This window comes from Podarcis filfolensis, assembly GCF_964270895.1.
Source record: "Podarcis filfolensis genome assembly, chromosome: 5".
NCBI classification, from domain to species: domain Eukaryota; kingdom Metazoa; phylum Chordata; class Lepidosauria; order Squamata; family Lacertidae; genus Podarcis; species Podarcis filfolensis.
The window spans coordinates 39,431,495-39,452,475 of NC_139608.1; the positions used below are offsets into that span (position 1 = coordinate 39,431,495).

Here is a 20,981-nt window from a genome sequence, read left to right on the forward strand (position 1 = left end):
CTTTGGACCTGAGAGCTTAATCCCACCAGGATGTCAGGCGTGGGGCAGGTGAAGATGCAGTCACCTGGAAAGACCCGTGTACTCAGTGGATTGTCAGGGTTTGCAAAGTGCATTGCACAGAGCTATGCAAGCCCTGACAACAAACCTGTTACAATGTTAGATGGATTTAACAAAATGTCCGCAGTTGCCTCCTTTCCACGGAATCTGTATGTTTGGTGCCTTGACGCCTCATGTAGTAAAAATCTGACATTGCGTATCCTGGCTAAGAAAGCATCAACACAGATTGCTGCCTCAAACCGTTGCTCCATCTAGCTATTGTTCACTGACTGGTAGTGGCACTTGGGGGTTTCGTGTGGTTGGGTGAGGGCTCTCTCAATTCTAGCTGGGGTTGCCTGGAATTGAACCTTTGACCTTTTGTAAGGAAGGCATGTTCTCCACCACTGAGCTACAGCCCTTTATCATCTGCACTCTGCATAGTTGACCTTGGGGATCTAGCAAATACCCAGGACAGTTCCTAGTGCTGAATCAGTGGGATGAAGGATTACTTAAGGATTATGCATTGTTTCCAAAGGAGGAGAATGGTGCAGGCAGAGGTGGGAGTGGTGAGGTGTAATGTAATAAACTAGGCAGGGTTAGTCTTGTGCTACAAAACTGAGGATCTAGTGAAATGGGGGCCCAATGCAACCTTCCATAGGGAGAGTTATGATTATACATGCTGCCTCCACACACCACCTCACTAAGGAGCTGCGGCTTTCATTTTAGAGAAAGTTAAAACTGAAAGGGGATACTGAGCATATTTTATTGTTCAGTATTATTGTTTAGCCTTATTATGACTGAATTATAAATTTTATTAAATACCAGCAACAAGCCTTGGAATAAAACTCAGAAGAATTGAGGTCTGCACAAACTTGAATGCTTAGGAATATGTCAAATTGCTCCCTCCCTATGGAAATTTTGTTGTTTGCACTAATTAGAAGGAGCTTCCCTCCCCGCATCCCTGGGCTTAATACATTTTTGCCATGAGTTAAGTCATATTTGCCTTCCATAGAAGTGTCGTGAGCCTTATGATGTGGGGGTGGGGTTTTTAAAGTGAAAGACTTCTTCGAAATAATCTCAAAATAATCTTTGAACATTAATGCCACTTCCAATTTGTTTGCAATACAAAATACTACTCCAGCCACCGAAAAATTGATTAAACATTGGTGAGTTTAATGTGTACTTCTCAGATGTGACATCCTCCTTATCAATCACTTTTGGGTTGCTAGCTATTATTCAGCTAATCCCAAGTAGAGTGAATTATATTTTTACAGTTTCTGTGCGTTCTGTTCCTCAGAATGCTTCACACTGTCTCAAGCAGTCATAAATATTAGAAATTAAACATGTCACTGCAACCTCTTTTAGTGAAAATTTGGGCTGTTATTAGTAGATTGCATTTCTAACCAGGTTGTGCACACCATCCAGAGGGGGCAGTTAACGGGGACCACATGAGATGATGTGGGGTGAGGAATAAATGCTGTCTGTGCTGAGCACACCCAGATCTATTTTTGTAGTTCAGCTTAACGTGCACATCAGCCTCCAATATGCACGTGCAGAAGATGTATTTCAGAATGTGCTCTCTGTTTCTCCCTGCCTCCCTCCCTGGCCCATAGCTAATGACAGTGCCGCACATGTGCAGCAGTTCTTTGCTTCCAAATCCACTGTTGCGTGGGCAAACTGATAGCTATATCAAGGAGGCTGCAGATGATTCAAAATGCTCTATCAGTTATTCACAGAGAAACGTGCCACATTCATTTCCAATATATACTAAAAACAATTCCAGGGTTCTGTCACATTCTGCTGTAACAGCCTATCAAGACAAAGAAATGGAATGTATTGTAGGCTTAGCACATGGAGCCTGGCTTTGCTCTCCATAGCACCCATTGAGTTGTAAAGGAGAAATGTTCTTACTGTTCTAGTCATATTAGAACAGGGAGAACACAGCCATGAGGTACATAATAGTTCTTGCCCTGATGTCCCCACAAACACACTGCTTTACTTTCTCTCATATTTCACACTTGCCCAGATGTTATGATGCAGTTCTCCAATCAAACACTGTCCACAAAAATACATGCATTATAGGCAAGTGTGCATAAAAATGAAAATATGTGTGAAAATAACATACAAAGATATATTGTACTGGGGGAATTGCCTGCATAAATTTGTACATAAATGTACATAAACATAAAAATATGTTTATTAGGAGAAATTCACAAAAAATGCAAATAATTTTCATGAATACACATTTTTTCTCCATAGTAAACTGCTGCAGAAATGTGGATAAATGAATTTAAGACTGGAAAAACGAGAAACACAAACAAAATGGGAATTTTTGGTTTGGGGAGATGGTAGTGAGGCACATACAGTTCTATAAGGTGCTTGCATTTTATAAAGGCATGCTATAACTATTACAGAATCGGTAATGCACAAACAAGTGCTTATCTTTAGCTCATTAGCAGGCTTGGATGATTTTCAGTCCTAGTAAGGAAGAGATAAAGAGGTTTAAAATAAAGCTGCTTTCAATAACCTGCTTGCTAAATCTTCTGTGTGTTGTCTATGTGCATTGTGAAATCGGGAAGCTTGACATTGTAGAATTGAGGTCCCTTAGATAATGCCCAGCACCGCTGATCTAACCAGTTTCCAATCTGATAATCCAGGTATAACATTCTGGCTCTGGATTCGCTATTGGAAACTTGGCCCCCTAAGCACTAAAATCCCATTTCCAGATCCGCTACAAATTGCCACCCTGGCCTCTAAAGGGCCTAATGCTTCACCTTCTTAGAGAACAGAAGACCAAGCAAGCTCTATCGGCCTGGATTATGTTGTTTTATATGTTGGGTTAGGTTGGGTCTTCATTTTACTGCTCCTGGAAGTTTCTCTTTCCCTCAACCGCTGGGGTATTTGGAATTCCACCAGGTATGATATTTTGTTGTTGTTGCAAATTTGCTGCCTAAGGCAGAATTCCTAAGAATGCCTCCATTGAATTTAGTGGGCTATTTCTAAGTAAGCAGTGTTTACGATTGTCCTGTAAATGTCCTACTCTTTATTTCTCTGGTGCGAGCAATGCTCATCTCCAGTGAACCCATTGAGATTTTGGGTGCTTCCAGGCTGTTGCCATTTTCCATTTGCATTCAACCACATACCGACAAAGTCAGGTTTGGGCTGTTATAGTTGCTTGGAAGGCCTTGTGGAACAATCCTGTTTCCTCAGAAGGTTGGACTTTTTTGCTAAAAGGAAAGTGATGGAAAAATGCATGGGAAGTGTAGGATAACACTTGCTTTGACACAATGTCTTCTAACCTCCCTGCAAACAAATGTGGATGAATGCTCTAAATAGGTAATCTAGAAACACCTTTACTTCAGAAGAAGTATGCATGGGATGCTTCTGTAAGAAATCTTGTGATGAAGTTGATTTATAAGATAATGTGAATATAGAATCAGTCAGGGGCAAAGGACTCCCCACAGAGACACCCCTGTCTGGCTCACCTGGACAGATGGAAAGGAGGTGAGAAGCTCATTTCATTTCTTGAGGATCATGCCCTTGATAACCAACAAGATTGCTTCCATCTTGGGACGGAGAGAGAGGGAAAATGACAACATGTATACAGGTACTAATGGTTCTCCCCGCCCCCTTACTGAATGTACGGCATTGACACAAGGGATGGCAATTAACGTATTCTATAAATCATTGTACTTCACTTTTTCAAAAAGAGTATCTTTTATAATATCTAAACTGCTTTTAAAGTCTATAAAGAATATATACGGGGCAGGTATGAGATAAGCATGTAAATGCATTTTAAAAGCGAACGCAATTTCTTATTGCTATGACAGTAACACTGTTTGGTTAACCAGTTGTATGCTAATAAGATTATGTAATCATATCAGAATTGTAATTAATAGAATTGTAACTGAAAGATAATGTGTTCAGAATTGCTTAATTAGTTTTTCTACATCATAATTGGACCTTAATTGGAGCATAATTGTTGAGCCAGCCTGATGACATCTCTCAAGAAATAGCTCTCATTAAGGAGGAATAGCTGTTAGACAAACCATTGCTAGCCAATAGTGAAAACAGCAGCTCCTGGCTCCAGTATTCCGTCCTGACCACTGCAGTTAGTTCCCTTGGTGCCAAGCGGCGGCACAAGGGTCATAGGCAAGCTCCAGCCCTTCTGCAGACTGGGCTATCACTGTAGTGTAGACTATAAACAGACAGTGCTCATATGGTATTGGAGCAGAACATAAGTACTGCAGGATAACTGAATTTTTAAGGTTGCTTCCACATTACCTGCTTATTGAGTAGTTATTAAGATTTCTTGCCGCAGAGGTTCTACAACTCTCCATTATTCAATTGCCATTCCACACATTCAAGTGCATTTCTACCAGCCCCTCCAGACTTTGGGGTGGGGGGAGCTGTGGGCGTATTCTGCAACATGTCATTGATGCAATAATAGCGCATTAGTAATGGATTTGTACAGGACTGTCCACACACTCCTTTGAAAGCTGCTTTTCAATGTTTCTCCAGTTTTTCTGCAAAACATTTGCAAATGCAGCCAGTATTGAAAGTGGGATTGTGTATAACCACCCAAATACCCTCATGAGCACAATTCATCAGGAATACACCACAGAAAGGACATTTGGCTGGCCACCTGTCACTTGCCTTACTGGGGGGGGGGGGGAAATGAAATGGGTTTAATGGCACAAACCTACATTTGCCGGCTTTATTGAATCCATCCTGCAAAATAGTGATAGTCTGGAAGCAGCCTATGTTAATATTTCAACAGCACCACTCAAATCTCAAGCTTGAACCTCTAATACAGGGCTGGCTAATCCCAGCGAAGGATTATGATCCAACTTCCCAAGCAATTTTTTCTGTCTTCCCACTCCAGACTCCACCAATTTTGGTTGTGGCATCAAAAATAAAATTTATATATATGAGCACTGCAACCTCAGAGTCATCCGCGACCTAACGGTCAGGGGTCCCTTTACATTATATATATATATGTGTGTGTGTGTAGTAGATAGAGGGTTCCTTCCGATGATCTTGCTCATCCAAGGAGCAGAGAGGGAATTGTGTGCATGCAAGTATGTGTACAAGAATGAGGTGGAGTGGCATGACATGCCACAAGTAAATGTGACCCTCAGACCAAGAAAGGCCAGCCACTCCTGCTCTACATGCTATTTTGACTCCTGGGCCACCGTTGAATGCTCCACACAAGGTTAGTAAGATTTTCTGCATGCCCTCAGCTTGTCTTGTAGCTGTGTGTCGCTGATCTAATGATCCCTTGATGCAAGAAACATTCCTTCTTACCAGGTCACATAACCGTATTGATGAGCTGCCCCGACACTCCAAAGATGGTCTCTGTTTCTGAAATTTCTTTGAAGAATGTTATGCCTTTTAAGACTCATGTCTACAAGAAGACCTCTCATGACAAAGCTGTGAGTACTTAGCAGGACAAATGGTTTGGACTGGAAGCAGTGTGTTGTTTCAGTGGTAAGCTTCTGATACAGAAGTGCTTCTTTCTAAGAGACAAAAGTACATGCGATGCTGCCTTGCCAAATGCAAGGGCACTTTTGGGATTCAATGACAATAACCAGAGCCGGTTCACCCATTAGACAGGGTGAGGCAGCCACCTCAGGTGGCAGAAACACAAGACATGGTGCCCCACCAATTTTGTTGCCGCCAGAGAAGCAATCCAGATAAGGGAGGCTTCAATGGCAGCAGAACATTCTGCTGCACAGCATTGCCATTGGTCTCTCTCCATTGCTAGGGGTGGAGGCAGGCCAGTGGCAAAGCTCTCCACAACACCTCTCTCTCCCCAATACAGCAAGAGGGAGGTGTTGCAGACGCACTTGTAGAGTTTGACATACCCCCCCCCCCCCCGTGGCAAGGCTTTGCAGAGCCTCATCACGTCCCCTCATCACAGGGTATGTTTTACCTCAGGAGACAAAGTGACTTTGGCCACCCCTGGCAAACAGCAGCACAAATGGAGGGAACCTCGGTGCTCCTATTAAAGAGACAGCACAAACAAAGCAGTCTTTAAGCAAAACAACACAGCAAGAACCAGATGGTATACTTCTGCTATCAGGAGCTCCAGAGTTTGAGAACAGAGAGACGGCTGTTGGCCAGTACACAGCACCCTTTTGATCAGAGTCTACATTGAAGTATGGTGTATATACTCCAGGCCCTTAGTGGCCTCATGCGGCCTGGCCTAATAGCTCAATTCCTCCCACCTGGTAAGCTAGGCCAATATACCGGGTCAGCATAATCAGCCTTCTCGTGCACTGCTACCTGCAGACCCTCAGCCAGCAACTAGACCACATTCTGCTCTCCCCCATTCTGCTGCTACTTATCCCTGGAGTCCAAACCACAAATCAAACCAAGCCCCAAGCTACCAATAAGCAGGGAGGATGAATCATACAAACTCATACTATGTCCTCAAGCTACAAAATGTCTTCCATGTAGGTTTCCCCTACAAATGCTAAGCTTGGAAGCACACCAGAGTTGTAAAAAAATTAAATAGTAGGCATTGGGGGATTTTCATTCAGATTTCAGTGTACAGCAAGGGGAGGTTTGGTGGCGGCAGCAGCAGGGAGAGCCCATTGGCACCAATGGAGGCTTCCTCATCCTCCATGTCAGACCAAGACAATCTTTGATACCAAACCAGTACAGACCAAGCCGTTCTTTAATTTATTCCAAGGAGAATCTATTGGTCATTCCACAACCAGCAGATTGTCACTAGATGAGAGCATGGAAGTAGGCCTTCTTGGTGGAAGCACCCATCCTCTGAAATGCTCTCCCTCAAGTAATTTGTGGAGAAAGTAATGACCATCTTACAAATCTCTATTTTTAACCATGTTTTCCTGGACACTGATTCTTAATTTTAAATACTGTATTTTTCTGTGTATTGGACAAGGTTCTTTGACTCAAAAATCACGTCAAAAAACTGGGGTCATCCAATACACAGATAGTGGCACGGGGAGGGAGAAGTGGCACGCTGCCAGCCAGCTCGTTGGGGGGAGTGCAACTTTCCCCGATGCTGCATGCGGCGGGCGCTCCCTGGGTCATTTCCTGTGCGCGACGGCAGCATTGGGAGAGGTTGCGGCGGGCACTTCCTGGGTTGTTTCCCACAAGTGACGGCATCGGGGGAGGTTGCGCTCTCGGGGGAGCACAAATTTCCCCGATGCCGCTGTGTGCGACGGGCATTCCCTGGATCGCTTCCCACACATGGTGGCATCTGGTGGCATCCCCTGATGCCGCTGCGCATGGGAAACGATCTAGGGAATGTTTCCTGCCCGCAGCTGCTTGGGGGGAGAGGCTCAGCAACTTTGGGCCATCTCCCCACATTTTCCTAAAATTGAGTCCACAAAAATTGGTGGGGGTCTTTTACATGGGGGCGTCCTATAGATGGGGAAATGCGGTATTTTGTTTTGTACAATGCATCCAGACACTCTACTTCTATTACATTTCTGAGTCCTGATGCATCAAGAGGTTTGAGTAGTCTTGTCTGCTCTGAAGGTACACTTTTTGCTTGGCATTGGTTTACAACTGAATGACATCCTTAAGTTGAGCTATGAAGCGGCCTTGTCCAATCATGAGTTTCCCTGTCTTCCAGGTTACGATCTACATAGGCAAGCGAGATTTCATTGACCATGTAGATGAGGTGGAACCTGTGGGTAAGCCCAGCGTGATTTCAAATTTTAAAAATCTTTTTTACACTTCTTTTTACAAAGCTTGAGTATTCAGTGTCCCAGAATGGCTCCTTTCTGTGTTTTCTCAATACAGATGGTGTGGTGTTGCTTGATCCTGATATTGTAAAGGATAAAAAAGGTCAGATGACTTAATTGGTTTTTTGGAGATTTAAGTATTAATATCCAGCTTTAAAGTTAAAATGTCTCTTGATTTACACAAATAAACTCCACTCAGGAAAAGAAAAGGCCCCTGCTGGTTACCAAGCATGTTTTCATAGGAGTATAAGAGTTATGTCATTGGGCCAGATATATAATTCCTCTAGTCCCAAATGTTAGTATAACCACAGTAATTAGTGCCAAATGCATTCACATGTCCATTTTATACAATTTTCTGTTTGCTCCTAGATGCATGCTGACAGAATCTTTATTAAAATCAGGCTTGAAAGAGGCATTGTATTGCAGCCAGTATAACAGATTGCAAATTGTTCCTGGCTGCAGCATGTGTGTGTTGTGCCCATGATACTTTAGCTGGTTTGCAAGTGTGCCCACTGGCCCGAAAAGCTTACTGACCCCAGCACCTTGCCCTCCCCAAGAGAGCAGTGGAAAACCACAGCCACCAAATGAACCCAGCTTCTTCTGACTGTCTTTTGCTAGCTGAGACAGACATAAAGTGAGCTTGTTTAACCTTGAGCTTTGTCCCAGGCCCTCAGCTTGCAGGTGTCCACTCTCAGACCTTTAAGCACAGACTTTCCATGTGAGCAGATGATACCCCTAGTTGGTTTAGCACAGTGTTTTTTAACATTCGTTGTGTATTCTTCCTAGTGTATGTGACACTCACTTGTGCTTTTCGGTATGGGCAAGAAGATATTGATATAATGGGCCTGACTTTCCGGAAGGACCTCTATTTTTGCATGGTACAGGTATACCCATCGCTAGAAAAACAGAGACCGCTCTCCAGCATGCAGGAATGCCTACTGAATAAACTGGGTAAAAACGCACATCCTTTTGTGTTAACAGTAAGTATTCTGCGGGGCTCCTCTCAGTTCTGTGACTTGACAATTTGATAGGAAAGTGGTTAGAAATAATAAATCTTTTGAAATGATTGAATTAGCAAAAATGACGGCAACAATTAGAATGCAATCTAATCAAAATCTCAAACAGGAATGGAAATGTGTAGAAGAAATACATGACCAAAAGACGCTCCAACAAGAATTTATTGATATGTATAGACTGATTTCACAAAGTTAAGTTAAATTAAGCTAAGCAGATATATAAGATTGAATGTTTAATTATTAAGATACAAAATTACAACCTCAATAATAAAATCACAAAATAATAACAAGGAAGTCACGCACGGGTGGAGGGAAGACACAGGGTAAGAAATAAGAAATGGATAAATGTTGTTACATAATGAAATGTGAAAATGTGAATTTACGAATATAATGTATATGTATCAATATGTAAAGATTTCATATATGTATTGCAACATTTATAATAAATAAATTAAGTGGGGAAAAAGGAAAGTGGTTAGAAAGTGGCTTTACAGCATATTTTCACTTTAGGTGTCTCCATACATTCATCCCCCGCCGACCCATATCAACTCTTCGCTTCATATCTAGCAGCAGAATACATGAGGTGGGCAGAATACAGGAGGTGGTTTGAGTAAGGTTTGACCTTCAGCTGGGTCTCTTGTATTACCTAAGGCAGTGTGCTTTGCAGCACCTTAAGAATGTAAGAAGATCCCTGCAGGATCAGGCCTAAGGCCCATCGAGTCCAGCATCCTGTTCTAGTAATGGCCTACCAGGTGCCCACTGGAAGCCTGAAAGCAAGACCTGAGCGCAAAAGCACTTTCCCAACTTTTGATTCCCAGCAAACGGCATTCAGAGGCAGACTGCCTGCTGCTTCTGACAGTGGAGAATGTGGCTATGCCTCAAGAACTAAACTTCTGTAGCAGCTAAACTAACTGTAGCATGCAGTTGAATGACCTGTGTCCAGTGTCTTTTGTCTTCCTCACCCTTACAGATTCCAGACTATCTACCTTGCTCAGTATGCTTGCAGCATCCCAAGGATGTCGAGAAGGTGAGAACTGTGGGAACAGGATTGTATATATTTACTAAGAAAGTAAAATCCAAGAATTAGCATCTGCTCCCACGTTTTCTCACTGCTGATGAGGTGACATGATGCTCCCTAGTGGAAGTTTGTTTCAGGGGAACTGTTTTCCAAGTGGATGTTGGACGCAGCTGGTCCCACAGAAATAGACACAAATAGCAAGGAAGACAATAACTTTTGCAACACTCTCTTAACAAAAAATATCAGGCAATGCTGAAAAGGAACATGTAGTGTGAAAGTTTGTGTATTGTATTAGATAATATTATGGGTCTCCCTAGGAAAGCGTAGCTAAGCAAGGGCCTTTTCACTGTGTTTGGTTTGCTTCTTACCTTCCCAGGCCCAGCAAAACAAGCTCATGTGAAGGTACTCTGTGATGTGCTCAGGTGGAGTACAAGTTTATAAAAACCAAGTGAGCACACCTATTTTTAAATACGTCCTATCTCCTTCCAGTTAAGGCCCAATGGTATGTCTCCTGTTTTAGGCAGAAATGGTGTTGGGATTTCTCAGTGAATGTGCACCTGTATTGAAAAGGTCTGTGCATATGACCTATGGCAGATGCATAGGAAGCTTTTATTCCTATGCAAATTGAAAGTGTGGGGCTCCTGACATGGACTGGGGCCATACTGGGGTGCAGAGAGTTAAAGCACCCTACCCCTACGCGGGTGGCGCTGTGGGTTAAACCACAGAGCCTAGGACTTGCCAATCAGAAGGTCGGCTGTTCGAATCCCCATGACGGGGTGAGCTCTCGTTGCTCGGTCCCTGCTCCTGCCAACCTAGCAGTTCAAAAGCATGTCAAAGTGCAAGTAGAGAAATAGGGACCGCTCCGGCGGGAAGGTAAATGGCGTTTCCGTGTGCTGCTCTGGTTCGCCAGAAGCGGCTTAGTCATGCTAGCCACATGACCCAGAAGCTGTCTGCGGACAAACGCCGGCTCCCTCGGCCTATAAAGCGAGATGAGCGCGCAACCCCAGAGTCGGTCACGACTGGACCTAATGGTCAGGGGTCCCTTTACCTTTACCCCTACCACCACCACCACTAGGGCTGCCATATGTCCGGACATTACTGGGATTCCCACAATGGCAATTTGGTTGTTTGTTTGTTTAACTGCACTTAAAAGCACAGCTACATAGGTAATGTAACACATAGTTTGACTCTTAAATTGGCTATTGGATGGGTTCTTTTGCATGCTGATGCTTAATACACTCAAGCCCAACAGCCATAACCTGTCACCCCGTCTTTCCTTGCAGTGCTGCGGGGTGGATTTTGAGGTCAAAGCGTTCTCGACAGAAAATGTGGAAGAGAAGGTTCTCAAGAGGTAACTTTTTTTGGCAGATGTTGGATGGAAAATGGGGGAAATGGAGCAGTTGAATAAGGAGCTATATTTACCGGTAATTAACAGCCTGCTCTGAACCTCTGGGTAGGGGAATAAGAGGAGCTGCTACTTACTTTGTGTACCACTCCCTGCACCCTATTGCTGCTTTACCAAGGATGACTTGTAATGGCAGTAAAGACCTTCTGTCACTGCCCTCGGTGCTACCTCTTTCATCCCTATTTCACAGCTTGGCACTACTGCTTCCACAACTGCTCGCCACCGCCAGCAGTTCAGCATAGAAACAAACCTGTTCCCCCCCCCTTTAGGAACTCCGCACGCCTGCTGATCCGCAAAGTCCAGTATGCTCCAGAAGTGCCAGGACCCCAGCCTCATGCAGAGACCAGCTGGCATTTTTTCCTGTCAAAGAAACCATTGCACCTGAAGGCATGCCTCAGCAAAGAGGTGAGCTGGTCTTGCATTTGGAAATTAATGCTCTGGCTTTTTAAAAGTGTGCATTTTACATCTCTGAGTTATTTGATCTCCTATTTAAGAGACCACTGCTCAAGGGCTTTGGAACTATTTGCAACAACAGTTCTTCTTGGGAGAAACTGGGGACAGATCCACAGCATACATTTAAAGGACATCCAGTGCACATTTAAAGCACATGGCTTCCCCTAAAGACTCCTGGGAAGTGCAGTTTAAGAGTGCTGATAATTGTAGTTCTGTGGGGAGAAACAACATTTCCCTGGACTCTTTGAGGGGGGAAACCATGTGCTTTAAACATTCATGGGATATGCTTTAAATGTATGGTATGGATCAGTCCTTGGATGTCCAGTGTATTAAAGCCTTCTGCTGACTCTCAGGAGATATAAACAAGGCCCAAGGCTTTCCTACAGAGGCTGACCATGCAAGTGCATAGAAGATGAAAGATGTCTTATGTAGACGAGATGAACCCTCCTGCTAAGTCAGTCCAATTGTTCCAGGTCTTTTACCATGGTGAGGCAATCCCTGTTACGGTGACTGTGATCAACAATTCAGATAAGGTGGTTAAGAAGATCAGTGTATCAGGTAAAATGCTAATTTCCCCCATAATGCCATGATATGTTTGTTATCAGGGAATAGCAGGGTAGAAGGATTGAGCATCCATGATTATTTATGCCCACAATGCTATCGAGGGAGCCACACATAATTCCACTTTCAATATGGTTTGCACCTGCAACACTTGGGGGGGGGGTCATCGTCACACTGCTCCATTTCCAATCAGTGTATATCCCATAACTTCCTCCTGATATCCTGTAACATTTTATGCCACAGATGTTCTGGTTTATTTTTGTCCTGCTTTTGTTGGACTACAGCCCCACTGGGCAGCCCTAGGGAAGCATCAATAAACAAACTAAAGCAGAATCAATCCACCACTAATGTACTGTTACAGTATCGTGTCAAGAATATGTGGCAGAATACACCTGCAACAAATCAGCAATCTAGAGGGGTCCATAATATAATAACAGCTAGTGATGGTGGGGTTGGGATAACTCAGCACTTTCAGTGTGAAAGGATCTCCACTTGGTTTTCCAAGAACTGCTATTGTTATTGCCTTGGAACCATGTTTCCCTGTGCTCTGCCAAAGCAAAATTACCGGTACTACCAGTCCATAATTTAGTATATGATGCCACAAACGAAAGTAGAGGGGAACAGAGGCATAAAGAGAAGTGACAGCTTCCTTCAGAATGCTCGGAAGAATTATAGGAAATAGGCTAGACCCTCTTGGTTTTCCAGTTGTTAATTTCCCATCTCGTTCCCTCCTCAGTGGAACAAGTTGCCAATGTGGTCCTGTACTCCAGTGATTTCTACACCAAGACAGTAGCTCTGGAAGAGGCAGAGTGAGTGCATCCTAAGCTGTTCTGCCAGTTTTTCCCTCTGTTACATTCCCTTTAGCTGCCTACCTCACTAGAACATAGAAATTCACACCTATACTTTGTGTTGCTTCCTGATTTCTCTCTGACAGAGGTCTAACTCTGCATCTTTCTGCTAAGATGTATATTTCCCCTCCCTCCCTTCTTCAACTGTGGTCTTATGTTTTGTGCCCCTCATCTGGATCCTATTGAAGTTGGAAGGTTGAATTTTGGCCAGTGTGAAAGGATCCAGAATTAAACTTGTATTCTATTTAATCCCCTGCAATGTGCATTCCAGGGAAAAGATACAGCCCAACTGCATCATCTCAAAGACTATAACAGTTCTGCCTTTGCTGTCAAACAATCGAGTAAAACTAGGCATAGCCCTGGATGGGAAGTTAAAAGATGAAGACACCAACTTGGCTTCTAGTACCATGTGAGTTGAATATGTATAGACATATAACCCATTTGCAGCAGAAAACTGTAGGTTTCCCCCCTCAGTCTGGATTCATTCATGCTCATCCTCAACGTGCTGCTTTCCATCTAGATTAATTCTAGATCCTGAGTATGCTACCTTGATATGCATTTGAAAATCGTCCCCTTCCTTAAGTTACCCACACCTTTTTCTCCCTGCACATGCCCCAAATGAAGGAAGAAGGACTTGATGATTACGATCTTGGCATATCACTTGGAGAGCCAGTGTGGTGTAGTGGTTAAGAGCAGTAGTCTCGTAATCTGGGGAACCGGGTTCGCGTCTCCGCTCCTCCACATGCAGCTGCTGGGTGACCTTGGGCTAGTCACACTTCTCTGAAGTCTCTCAGCCCCACTCACCTCACAGAGTGTTTGTTGTGGGGGAGGAAGGGAAAGGAGAATGTTAGCCGCTTTGAGACTCCTTTGGGTAGTGATAAAGCAGGATATCAAATTCAAACTCTTCTTCATATGACCACAACGTCATTGGGTACCGTCATTGGTACTGACTACATCCATTTTCAAATGGACACACGGCAGGGTAATGCAGAATAAATGTTTATTTTCAAAATGAAGCCAGTTTCCTCAGAAGTACTTTTCATGGTCAAAATAATAGATCTAAATTGTTTGTGTACTACATACAAAAAAAAACAATTACTCAATCCCCACTGATTCTGGAATGATATGTTGCGTGTATACAGCCTGTGGAATATAGAAATAGGATGTCTTCTATTGCCGTGTTAAGCAATAAATGTAAGTGCAGAAGCTTCCTGTATGCTTAGCTGAATTCACCCTAGGATCAATCTTGCCTTGGAACCTTCTCAATTAGTCTAACTGCCCTGGGAGGATCCTCCTTCCAGTTGGACAGCAAGTTGTTTCAACTGCATGTCATAATCCTACTCTTTTTATCCCCAATAGTATTAAAGATGGGCTAGACAAGACAGTTCTGGGGATCCTGGTTGCTTACAAGATAAAGGTGAAGCTCACTGTCTCAGGGTAAGAGAGGTTTTCAGTATCCTGTAGTTAAAAGTGTGTAGATTCAGGTAGGTATCCGTGTTGGTCTGATGCAGTCAAAGTATATAAAAAAATATAAAAACTGTCCAGTAGAGATGCATGCACACGAAAGCTTATACCAAGAACAAACTTAGTTGGTCTCTAAGGTGCTACTGGACAATTTTTTTATTTTTTTATATATTAAAAGGCATCCTCATTGCTTTAGATTATACAGTGGTACCTTGGTTTACAACCATAATCCGTTCCGGAGGTCCGGTTGTAAACCAAAACAGGTTGTAACCTAAGGAGCACTTTCGCCAATGGGGCCTCCCCCCCAAAAATTGGTTGTAATCCAAAAAAAATGGGTTTTAATCCAAAAAAAGGGACACACACTTCCGGGTTTGACGTGGTTGTAATCCAAAACGGTTGTAATCCAAAGCGGTTGCAAACCAAGGTACCACTGTATAGATAATTCTAACACATTGGTTCCATGCTTAATAAATTAGCTATCCTGTAAATGGTGAATATTTGTATGAATGTTGTTTCTTAAAAGTAAGTAGATGTTACCAAGCCAAATGAAGAAGGAATACTTGAGTGATGTGGAATGGGATAATGCATGAATGCTACATTGCAAGCATGGATAATTCTGAGCTACATTCTGCATGAAGAGGATATGAAATATGCCTGACTTTGCTAAGGAATTTTGTAAGCTTTGATTGTTTTTATTTTATTTGATTATATCTTAGCCTGCTAGGAGATTTCATTTCCAGGTAAATCTGCAAGATTTTCTCTGTCCCCCTCCCCAATTGCTCTTGCAACATTTGATTATATTGCTAGGCTTATCTGAAAATGGATCTTCCATTTTTACTCTTATTACACATTATACCTTTTAAAGCACATTCTTCACCACCACCACCCCTGAGAATTCTGGGCACTAAAGTTTGTTTAAGGGTTGCTAGGAATTGTAACTCTGTGAAAGTTAAACTACAGTGCCCAGAATTCTTTGAGGGAAAGAATGCACTTTGAATGTGCTTTAAAGGTACAATGTGTTCACAGTCTTAGCTTAATAACTATGAGCTTCCACCATGGACTAGGCCCAATATTCTGTATATGAGGTATGTTTACTCACAGAGGAGTGAACACTACTACTTCTACAATATACCTTTTCTCTGAATTCTCACCCTTTGTTCACTTCCTTTTATTGAGCATCCAGATTATTGAGCATCCAGATCATTGATTTCCAGTGTCGTTAGGCGAGTTTATTTAGTGTGTTTGCCTTTCATGCCCTCCCCAAGAGGACACGATTTTCTGGTGGGAGCTTCTTGGGTAATAAATGAAAACTGCAGTGCCAGCCCTTTCAGTGGTTACAGACAGTGTGGAAAAGTGAAAGTGACAGTCAAGGTGGAACATTTCAAATTGCCTACTGTATAAGAAATTGCCAATAAACTAGCATGAGCAGAGTTATTCACAGTCCTTCATGCTAGTAGTGGTTTTCGTCAAATTTAGCTGGATAATAAGTATTTTCGTTTGTTAACCCATTGTCAGCACTTGCGTAGTAACTGTAACCAGGCACTGGTCATTAATTATTGTATTTGTATTCTATCATTATTACTCACTTAATACATTTATATCTTACCTTTCTATAGTAAAATTAACACTGCTTTCAAATAAAAATATAAACTACATCAACAATTAATAGCAAAAGAATGCAGCAGGAGGAAAGCAATCATAATAAAAAAGGTGTTAGCAACAATCACCTTAGGAACAATTTGATTGAAAGGTGGGATAGAAATAGACCTAGGGCCTTTCCCATCTGCACCGTGGACTCTTATGCCTTGACCACTGTTCCTGTTAGCTAGGGATGATGGGAGTTGTAGTCCCAAAACATCTGGAGGGCCGAGTTTGCCTATGCCTCAACTAAGCTTTATTCAGAGCAGACCCACTGGAATTAATGGACCTAACTTAGTCATGTTCATTAATTTCAGCAGGACTACTCTGAGTTAAATAGCCCCCCTAGATTTAGATCTGGGTAATGACTGGATAAAGGGATGCGGGTGGCTCTGTGGTCTAAACCACAGAGCCTAGGGCTTGCTGATCAGAAGGTCAGTGGTTCGAATCCCCGCAATGGGGTGAGCTCCTGTTGCTCGGTCCCTGCTCCTGCCAACCTAGCAGTTCGAAAGCACATCAAAGTGCAGGTAGATAAATAGGTACCACTCCAGCGGGAAGGTAAATGGCATTTCTGTGCACTGCTCTGGTTTTGCCAGAAGCGGCTTAGTTATGCTTGCCACATGACCCGGAAGCTGTACACCGGCTCCCTCGGCCAGTAAAGCGAGATGAGTGCCACAACCCCAGAGTCGTCCATGACTCTACCTAATGGCCAGGGTCCCTTTACCTTTACCTTTACCTTTAATGACTGGATAAACCAAATAGTGTGGGGAACTGCTAAGGTTGTTTGGTGCTATGTAGGTATCATCCTACTTTCTTTCCTCTCTCCACACAGCGAGGTGGCCATGGAACTGCCCTTCCGTCTCATGCACCGCAAGCGAGAGGAGGAAAACACAACAGGTCAGTAGGATATCATTGCCCTTGCTTGGGGCATTGTTTATAATATTCTGATGATACCCTTAGTCTTTTTGAAAAGCTAGAAGATTATTCTTCCATTGAAATGGTAAGCAGCTCTAAGGGAGATTTTAATCACAGGGAGGGGTGTTTTCAGATGGAGTAGAAGGAGGGATGCTATTAGATGGTTCTCCTTTCATATTTTCCAGTAGACGTTCTTGTGCTCTTGAAGCACAATCCTATGCATGTCTCCGCAAAAGTCCCATTGAGTTCAGTGGGGCTTGCTCTACCCTGAAATCTTTTGTGTATGTGTGCTCTCACATTTATGCTTGCAATAACTTTCTTATTAAGAAAGGCGCAGAGAACCTTTGATGCTCCAGATGTTGTTGGACTCCAACTCCCAACAGCCGCAGCTAATGATCGAAGATATGGGAGGCATAGTTCAGCAGCACTTGGAGTGCCAACAATTCTCTAGCTCTGCTCTAATTGCATCGCAGAGCTGGTGGAATTCAAACTTCAATCAATCAATTTGGAATCCAGTCATATGAGCAATCCCAGCTTGTTTCATGTTTCCTCTAGAATTACTTTCCACAGTTAGTACCAAAACTTAGTATGACATTGGACAAGTCAGTTAGGTTTCAGTTTGCATCTGTACAATGCACACAATAACACCTCCTGCTTCAAAAAAACAGAATGGAATGTTCAAAGTCTAATAAAACAATAATTTTGAGGTCTACTACAAATCAACTAGCACAATGATTAAACTGAACCTTTGTTTTGTAATATTTTGGCTGGCATGATTAAGGTATTGCCCAAATATGGTTTTTGAATTTTTGTTGATGGTAAGGAATATTTTGGTGCAATGAGTGCAGCTGGACAAGCTTTGAGACCACTACACACTACACCAGTGTGGTGTAGTGGTTAAGAGCGATAGACTCGTAATCTGGGGAACCGGGTTCGCGTCCCTGCTCCTCCACATGCAGCTGCTGGGTGACCTTGGGCCAGTCACACTTCTTTGAAGTCTCTCAGCCCCACTCACCTCACAGAGTGTTTGTTGTGGGGGAGAAAGGGAAAGGAGAATGTTAGCCGCTTTGAGACTCCTTAGGGTAGTGATAAAGCGGGATATCAAATCCAAACTCTTCTTCTTCTTCATGATTGCCATAAATTTGTGGTTCAATGAAAATCCATTGAAGAGAATGAAACTTCCTCTGGCTAAAAGTTTGCTTATTCTTAGGACTTTCTTTCTTTCTTTCTCTCTCCTCCTTTCACCTCAGTGCACATAGAGGCACAGATTGTTATCTCTCCTTTCCAAGATTTACGCATGGCCCGAGGAACCTGGGTCACTGACTTATTGCCAGGTCACACACCTGTTGCATAGTTGTACCTGTAGGGCACTGTAACTTATATTTTCCCCTTCAAATGGACTTTACAATATTTGCCAACTACTTTAAGGAATCAAAATCAAGACAACGTATTTAGTTAAGCCTTTCTCCTGCTTTTCTTTTCAATGCGCACCAGGAAAAGAAAAGTAAGTATTGTTTCATTATATTTCTAGCCAACTCTGCCCTGAAATCCTTATTCCTTCATGAGCAATGACTTTGTTCATAAACAAACTTTATTAAAGTTGCAGAATGAGGACAGTGGAAATTGATTCTGTTTCTCAGCTGGATTCAGCTCAGAGCTTTCTGCATTTAAGGCATAATAAATTATTATTATTATTATACAAACACTGAGAAGCTACAGCTGTGTGATATAGCAGAGTGAAGTATTTGCAGCTATTGACTCACAAGATGTTGATAGATATTATATAGCTGGAATCCTACATATGTGTACCTGTAAATAGGACCTACTCACAAGTAAGCATGTATTAAATTGCAGTAAAATAGCAAAATTATATCATGCTTAACATTGCATAGAACTGGACTGTAAAAAGTTGTAATGGTTCTAGGGGTTGCTCGTGCGTAAGTTGCCGCCACTCTTGGCTAGGTTACCTGGTTGAACCCTTTCTGTCTGGACAGCCCTTCACTTCGTGACTCCGGCATCCCTCTGGAGCCTTCCCTCCACCTCTAGCTCCAATGGCAGTTCCCTGACAAAAGTCTATACAAACATTTTGTTCCTTAGAATGTGCTCCATGAAATCTAATGGGATTTACATATAGGGGAAATATGCATAGAATTGGACTGTTAGTCTTATATTGCCCCAGTTGCCCAATGCCCTAGTTATAGTCAGAAGATAGGGTTCTGTGGGATGACCTGCTAAACTTCTGTCTAAGCTCCAGGGAATGGCTTATTGTGAGGAAATGCTGCAGCAACCTTACTGAAGCTGAGCCAAGAATGAGAAACCTTTTCACACAGGCAATTGGGGGACATGTTTAAGCTTTGATGTGGGCATTCTTATGTCTGCTGCTGAATGGTTGCATGGTTTAATCATTTTGTTTTATTATTTATGCTATATACTACATATATAGTGGCAAGTGCTGTTCGATTTGATTCTGCTATTAGTGCTCTGCCCTGGGATCTTATTGGATGAAGGGGAGTCTTATAAATCTAAATAAATGAATACTGCAAGAGATGCTAAAATGCATTTTGTGTTGTGTGAGAATGATATAAAGTGTAAACTGACTGTGTGCTAGTCTAAACGTTCCAAAGAAAAATAGAGCTTCACAATGCAGAGGTATCCAAATACTATGAAGAATGCAATTTTGAAAGCAGACTTTATCTTTTCTTAGTGACCTCATGTTTGAAGAGTTCTCTCGCCAGCAGCTGAAAGATGAGGATGAGAAGGCGGAATCACTAAATGATGAATGACAGAAAAAGGAGGCTGAGCCAGCTATGGAAGCCACACAATTTGTGTCTAATGGCAAACACAGAGGGAAGTAATTCTATTAAGCAGCAGGAGAGTTTTCTTTTTTTATGTCAGTTAACGCTGGTCTTCCCTCCCGTTTTTAGAATAAAGAAACGGAATACTTGAGATGATTGTGGTGGTGGTTTTTATTTAAATCAGTTGCCTCGCTATAAACATCTAGTTGCAGCGTGAAGAGTGAATCCAGTATTATTTGTTTAGAAAATAAAAAACTGCTTAGCATAACAAACCCATGTCCCTGAATTAAATGGAAGGCTGGGGGGGGTGCTACTTTGTTTGCTTGAACTTTAAAAAAAGGAACGAACGGAAACCATTCACCCTACAAGAAGGAACTTGAAAGTGCTTCATCCATTACATTTTGTATGTGTTCATATAAAAATATTAAATATGTTGGAGGCAATAAGCATGCGTTTGTATTGATCATCGGCATTACATCTGTCGGTGTGTGTGAGGGAGCAACAATTGACCACAGCACCTTGCTTTATGTACATATAGTGGCAAATACAGGTTTGCTGCCATTTAACTTGTAATGCAACCATTCTGGGCCTAGTTCCCAGCCATCTCTTATGAGGTAGAGGTATGGAGTATTTTACTGTGCGTAAAATGCAAGAATCTGGAAGAATGTATGCGCTGGTGAATGACTGTATTCAGTGCCTTACAAGCCTGATCTATAAAATCCAGTAAAACAGATTATATGTGTGCATGCACTGTTTTTTTAGTAGCACATAAATGGAGGGAAAATAATCTTTGTAAAAACAACAACACAGCATGTCAGTTTTTGTATCTGATCTGTTTGTACTATAAATATGCTGGTCTCCCACCTGAGAACCTCAATTTTAGCAGTGGTTTCAAGGGAAATGCTGTGGTTTCAACATATGATGTCAGGAGTGGAGTGGATGTGCACGGTTTGGGGAAAGTGGCATTGCAAGCCAAATTGGGACAACTGATAAGCCCTAGCAGATGCCACCATGTTCCCTTTTTATGTTTGGAGGGAAGGTGAGCAGGTTAATGTACACTAGGGAGCTGCTATAGTTTACACTATAAACATCTGTCATGGATGCTTTA

At 42.5% G+C, this 20,981-nt stretch overlaps 1 protein-coding gene across 1 annotated transcript; it reads left to right on the forward strand.

Moving 5' to 3' along the window:
- Positions 1 to 5,283: 5,283 nt before the first annotated feature.
- Positions 5,284 to 20,449, forward strand: SAG (S-antigen visual arrestin). The gene is made up of 14 exons (XM_083614945.1): positions 5,284 to 5,471; positions 7,649 to 7,709; positions 7,819 to 7,863; positions 8,547 to 8,740; positions 9,747 to 9,803; positions 11,078 to 11,145; positions 11,469 to 11,604; positions 12,126 to 12,210; positions 12,950 to 13,022; positions 13,333 to 13,470; positions 14,421 to 14,498; positions 15,242 to 15,265; positions 16,996 to 17,060; positions 19,783 to 20,449. The coding sequence occupies exons 1-14, from the start codon at positions 5,364 to 5,366 to the stop codon at positions 19,818 to 19,820; spliced, it is 1,170 nt and encodes a 389-aa protein (XP_083471071.1). The 5' UTR covers positions 5,284 to 5,363; the 3' UTR covers positions 19,821 to 20,449.
- The last annotated feature ends 532 nt before the right edge of the window (positions 20,450 to 20,981 follow it).